General features: G+C 41.3%; 1 protein-coding gene across 3 annotated transcripts in view; it reads left to right on the forward strand.

Moving 5' to 3' along the window:
- Nucleotides 1–6,570, forward strand: part of bcas3 (BCAS3 microtubule associated cell migration factor) — a 1,214,579-nt gene that overhangs the window by 483,803 nt on the left and 724,206 nt on the right. For all 3 annotated transcript variants that reach the window (XM_043718098.1, XM_043718095.1, XM_043718097.1), the window contains exon 14: nucleotides 3,934–4,067. In XM_043718098.1, coding sequence (XP_043574033.1) covers nucleotides 3,934–4,067 — 134 coding nt within the window. The remainder of the gene's footprint in view (nucleotides 1–3,933; nucleotides 4,068–6,570) is intronic.

Here is a 6,570-nt window from a genome sequence, read left to right on the forward strand (position 1 = left end):
AAGAGGGTCACTATACAAAACCTCTACCCATCTGATGAAGGCCTTGCCCAAGCCAGACCACTTTAAAGTATAAAAAAAGATATGGCCACTCAACCCGGTCAAATGCCTTTTCTGCATCTAAAGAGATCACTAATCCCTGTACCAATTGCTGTTGACATACTTGGATCACATTAAGTAACCTCCTGACATTATTTGATGATCTGCAATTTTTTATAAACCCCATCTTGTCCTCCATAATGATGGAGGGTAGTACAGTTTCTAGCCTTAGTGCCAAAGTCTTGGATAGGATTTTGAATTCGACGTTTAGGAGTGAAATGGGCCTACAGAAAGCACAATCCTCTGGGGCCTTTCCTTTTTTCAGGATGAGAGAGATGTTCGCCTCTCTTGGAGATGGTGGGAGGAGGCCACAACTGTGTGAGTTGTTAAACATACTAAGCATCAGTCCTGACAACATACTTATAATTCCTTATAGAACTCACTGCGGAGTGCATGAGGACCAGGCGCTTTTCCATTCTGGAGCTGCCTCACAGCCTCCTGCACCTCCTGCCCTGACAACAGGGCATCAAGGAGAGACCGTTGTTCAGGGCTCACTCCCGAAAGGTCCAAGTTCTTAAAAAAAGACTCCATCCTAACCCGCCCATCCTCACAACTTTCAGTCTGGTATAGTTCAGAATAAAATTTCCGAAATACTGCATTGGTCCTTTTAGAATCATGGGTTAAATTTCCAGTGTCGTCCCTGATTGAGGTAATGGCTTGAGGAGCACTCCTTTCCATGGCGAGATACCTTCTTGGCTGTCTGTGTAAGCATGGAGTTCAGTGTTGACAGAAGTGCTTTGATCCTCTGCAGTTTAGCCAGCGAAGGCCTGTCAAGGTTTGCCTTTTCAGCTGCTTTCAGATGTGTCCCGAGCAAGCGTTGCTGCTCACCCATTTGTTGTTTCTTACTGGTTGAATCGGAAGTAACTAACTCCCTAGCATAGGTTTAGTAGTTTCCCAGAGAATGGATGGAGTACTAGCCAAACCTGAATTAATGCCTAAAAAAGTCCTGAATTCAATAGAAAAGAATTCAGTAAACCTACTATCCTTGAGGAAGAAGGGGTCCAGTCCTCAAACCTAGCATAGTATCCTTATTCTTGACCATTAAATACACTGGGCCGTGATCAGAAATAGTGATATTGCCAATTGCACATGACACCACCGAGCCCAGATGCACTGCAGGGGTCAAATAAAGATCAATCCTGGTACGGCCTTTATGCGGATTCAGGAAGAATGTGAAATCCCTACCAGTAGGGTGAAGGTGCCTCCAAGCGCCTACCAATCCCGGTTCAGTACATAAATCCCTTAATAGCTTAGATTGTGAAGAAGATATCGGAGGGCCTTTGGGCAATCTGTCCACTATAGGATCTATTAGACAATTGAAATCCCCACAATAATACGCTGAGATGCAAGGTTAGCAAGTTTAGAAAGTGCATCTGTCAAGAACTTAAGGGGGTGGACCGGGAGACAGTAAACATTTAAGATCTCGTATACTTCCCCTGGTATCAGAGCTTTAAAGATTACAAATCTCCCATGTGTGTCTTTAATACACTCTAACAACTTAAGTGGGAGATTCTTTCTAACTAGAATGGCCATCCCTCAACTCCTCGTATTGTAAGATGAGAAATAAATTCGGTCATTCCCATTCTGCTGCAGTTTCAAGTGCTCTGCATCATCTAGGTGTGTTTCCGCAAAGTAACATCTTCTTCTTGACCGGTGAGTGACTCCCCTTAATGGTCTAGATGCACCACTTGAGCATGTCCTTAGCCAAAACCTTCCATAGCACCATTTAGACTCCAGAGAGGGAGAACTCAAACTATACATCGTTGAGCTTCAATGCAAGAAAATCCATAAAACACAAAAACTGCACAAACTAAAATAACTGCAGCAACAAAGCTACAAAACTTACAAAAACTATATACACCAAAAACAAAACAAACAAAAAATCACCAAAGACACTGATTAGAGGAATTTCCCCCCATTCGGAGGGGGCACTGACACATCTCACAACCCTACTAACCATCCCAACCGCCCTCTCAACTCCTACCAGCTAGGGTCGAGCCACATACGCCGACAGCCCGGTTGGAAAAGAAACAAAAACAAGATTAGTACTATAAACAAGTAAGTTAAAAATAGATATGTCACCCATCCCTTGGTATAATTTAGCTTAGAGATTAAAGGTAAATTACCAACAAAAACGAGACTCCACCAAGTCCTCTTTAAAGAAGAACAAATCTGAGCAGCTCTGTCCTCCATGTATATTCGGTCGTTCGATTTAAGTCAGCGTGTCCACAAAGTTCCTCGCTTTCTCTGGCGAGTTGAATAAATGTCTAGATCCATTATGAATGATCTGAAGCACTGCTGGATATCTTAAAGAATACTGGATCCCACACTCTCTCAATCTCTTCTTGACGCGTCTTGGGACTTCATTTTCTGGATCACCGCTGCCGAGGAGTCTTGAAAGGACATGATCCTGGAGCTGTCACACACCAATGTCTTCGGATTCCTCCCTTGGGCTCTGGAAGCTTCCATGACTCTTTGCTTGTCTTTATAATAATGGGACCTTACCAGGACAGGGGCGCTGGTTCATACCTGGCTTTTGTGCCACAACCCAGTGGGCTCTCGCAATCTTTATCCATCCCTTTTCAGCATCCAAACTAAGGAATTTGGGAACCTTTTCTCAAAGAACTCCACTGGTTGCTCTGGTATGCCAACAACACGTAGGTTCTTTCTGTCCCTGTTTTTGAGATCATCCACCAGATCCAACAACCACGGACCTGTGTTTCCAGGGCTTCAATCTCTTGGAGGAGTCAGTCTCTGCCTCTGCCCCTGCAGCCCAGCGCTCGAGTTAATCAGTTCTTTTGCCCCAGTCTTGCAGTGTAGCAGAGCTAGCTTCTCCTCGATTTTTTCTTCGATCTGCTTCCCCAAGACCTTACGAGATTTGGCCAGCTCCTCAACCACGGTCTGGTGAGTAAGCAAGCCCACTGCCCCCCGGGCTGGGCCGTGGCTCCAGCCCAGGGTGAGCTTCCTCCTTTCTTTGGCATTCTCTGCAGTAAAAAACAAAGATAAGTAACTTTTCAGGTTCTCTAACTCTTTTATTATGTTTTTACTCACAGTAACATGGATGGGACAGGTTCTAGCTCTGTCTTGTTGATGTTGTAGCACGGAGCCCAGCAAACGTGATCCTAGCAGGATGCTGCCATCTTGGATTCCCCCCACCTGTTTGCATTTTAAGTAGCAGTTAGTTCTTTGATGTTAGTTCCACATGGTTGCTACTGGTGCACGCTTCAACTCTTATCAAGGTGTGGCTTGAGCTAAATATGTCAATTTGCCCACTGTAGAGAGTCCTTAGTGTCTGAATAGGCTGCTGAAAATGACCCGAGAGCAAACAAAATGTGAGACCAAATCTGCCACAGTCTCTCAAAATTCTCCAGCAAAATACAATGAGTGGAAGATAGTTGCAAAATACAAATTATGTGCTTAAGATCAATATCAAATGTTATAAATAGTACAGTCTCTAATGTGATTTAAAAGGGAATTATCCAGTCATTCCACTCTTGCCTGTCATAGTGGTGTCACATTATGCAGTCTTCCTTTTTAACTGTCTTTTATATTGCTTTCTTTAAACAATCAGCACCCTTTCTCATGCTGTTTAATTTTTTTTTTCCTTTTAAAGCTGGTTTTCTTGCATGTAGCCCTGATGAGTAAAAACAAAAACTTTAATCTTTTTAGAATTTTTAGAAATGTTTAACTGCCTTGATTTTGAATTACCGTGTTGAATGCACCAACCTAACCTTAATTTAAAATTTATAGTAAAAATGTACTTTATGTTGAACTGATCTAATCCACTGTGTGTCAGGAGTTAGCTTTGTTAATTTGTGTTATTAATGTTCATTTCAGGAATGCTGCTGGTTACCACTGACACACAAGGCCATGACTTTCATGTATTTCGAATCTTGACACATCCATGTTCATCCTCACAGAGTGCCGTGCATCATTTATACACTTTACATCGTGGAGAGACAGAGGCTAAGGTATAGTGTGAATTTAGACATTAGGCACAAGGTACTGGATAGGCTGGAAGAAAATTTTGTTTGAGGAAAATACCTGACATCAGATTTCATATAGAACATGATTTACAAACTTTTATGTAGGGCTTTGACATACTATTCAAACAGTTACGATACTGCCTGACCTGATGCGCTTTTCCAGCAACACATTTTCAGCTCTGATCTCCAGCATCTGCAGTCCTCACTTTCTCCTATTCAAACAGTTACAAGCACTCGCTAAGTTACAAGCACTCAGAAACAAATGTATGAAAATTGATGAAGAATGTAGTGTTCTTAAGCTGCTACTTTGGAGAATATATTGTGTCCATTCCTTGATGGGCAGAAAGACAATGTTGACTCGAAAGCCAGAAATTGCCTTGGAGCCATCAGTTTGAAAACCGATGGTAGAGATTGATGGCTAGAAAGGTGTGATTGCACAACAGTTATTGAGTAGTCAATATGTGTTTAAATATGGAGAGTGATTGAGCTTACATCAGAACCTAAAGTTAGCGACTGAATAGTTTATCACTTTCTTCTGGACAAACTTGGCATACTATTCAGCTTGGAGAAAGTGTGGTCTGCAGATGCTGGAGATCAGAGTCGAGGGTGTGTTGCTGGAAAAGCACAGCAGGCCAGGCAGCATCCGAGGAACTGGAGAATCGACATTTCGGTCCAGAGCCCTTCATCAGGAATGGGGCTGATTCCTGATGAAGGACTCTGGCCCGAAAGGTCAATTCTTCTGCTCCTCGGCTGCTGCCTCACATGCTGTGCTTTTCCAGCAACACACTCTCGACTCGTACTCTTCAGCTTGAGATATTTAAATAATGCATTGTTATAGATTACATCAAACCCTCTTCACATGTATCAAGGAGATAGCCTGGACTCTAAGTTTTATCTTAAGTAAAGGCGAGTGTAAGGTGCTGTGTTCCAGATGTAATTTGATTAGTTACACTATTCAGCTTTAAGCAAAACAGATTTTTTCTTACCCTACAGCTAAAATACAGACAAAATAATAAAGAATTGGTATAACTTCAACTGTATTGGAAAATCTAGCAGAATAATAGATTATTTTACTACTAAATAGCAACAGTTCCAATATAGTAATATTCCATAAACACACCTTTGACAAAGACAAATTCAATGAAATAGATTATTTTAGAAAGTAGAAACATACAATGTTTCTCCAGTCCAGAGGAAAGAACATCAAGAGAAAATTCTGATAGAGGAAGACAGCTCACGTGTTTTGATATATCAGGAAGAGATGTACAGCAGCTTCAAAACCCCAACAACCCCAACTGAGAAGAAAACTAAAACCCCAGTTCTGTGGGAGCTTGACTCCACCCATTCGTGCTGTTTCTATTGTTCCAACTTTTAACAAGCCCAAAACCTCACAAGCTGTTTATTTGATTGGCTTGATGGAGACAGCTCGAAACCTATGGCTCAAAATCTCTCTACAAAAATATCCAGGAGAAAATACACCTCTTAAAGTCATAGTATTGCCTCCACATACAGTTTTAATTGCAGTTATATCCCATTTTCACCAATTAATCCTCATCCATTTCCAGGAATCAGACAGAAGCACAGATTTTGAAACACTGTATCTCCATAATCCACTTTATAAATTTACCCACAGCTATGCAACCATAGATTTGTTTTTCCTTTTTTTTTGCTTTGGTATAGTTAAATTTACTTGGAATGTAAATGGATTCTACTGCACTGGCAGCCTCCAGGTATTAGGAAGTGTGGACAGTCCATAATGTGACTGACCAGCAGCTAGATTCACATCCTGATCATTTTCTCTCTTTGATCAGCTTGTACAAATATTATAAAGCCTAAAATCCATGTTTATCTCTGATCTGAACAAATAATGTGTGATAAAGCTAGCCAACTGACCACAGGGACCCAACCTTATCTCCATGGTTGCTTGACTTGAACAGACGTTATGAATTGACTTTTGCTTCTGAATGAATGATGTGATTTAAAACTATGTACTGGTTGGTTAGGTTTCTTCCGAACCATTAGGTTGTCGAAAAAAGAAAGAGTTGCACTTATACAGCCCCTTTCACTACTGTCGGGTAGCCCAAAATGCTTTATATTTGATTAAGTAAAGCTGGTTATTGTTGTAGTGTAGTGACTTTAACATGTTGACTAGCTTCATTTCCAGTAGAAAAACAAATAATAGGAGAAGATAAGAAGAAACTTGGTTCAGCAACTTGCTACAGAAATGAAATTTCTTTCCATACCACCATGCTTTTACATTATGGAATTGATAGATTTATGTACCAGGTTTTGACATTGAGATCAGACATATGTAGCAGACAAATAACCAAACACCACAGACTCTCAAACTATGTAATTCTGGATCAGTGGTGCTGGAAGAGCACAGCAATTCAGGCAGCATCCAACAAGCAGCGAAATCGACGTTTCGGGCAAAAGCCCTTCATCAGGAATAAAGGCAGAGAGCCTGAAGCGTGGAGAGATAAGCTAG

The sequence above is a fragment of the Chiloscyllium plagiosum genome, chromosome 28, assembly GCF_004010195.1.
Source record: "Chiloscyllium plagiosum isolate BGI_BamShark_2017 chromosome 28, ASM401019v2, whole genome shotgun sequence".
Lineage (NCBI taxonomy): Eukaryota > Metazoa > Chordata > Chondrichthyes > Orectolobiformes > Hemiscylliidae > Chiloscyllium > Chiloscyllium plagiosum.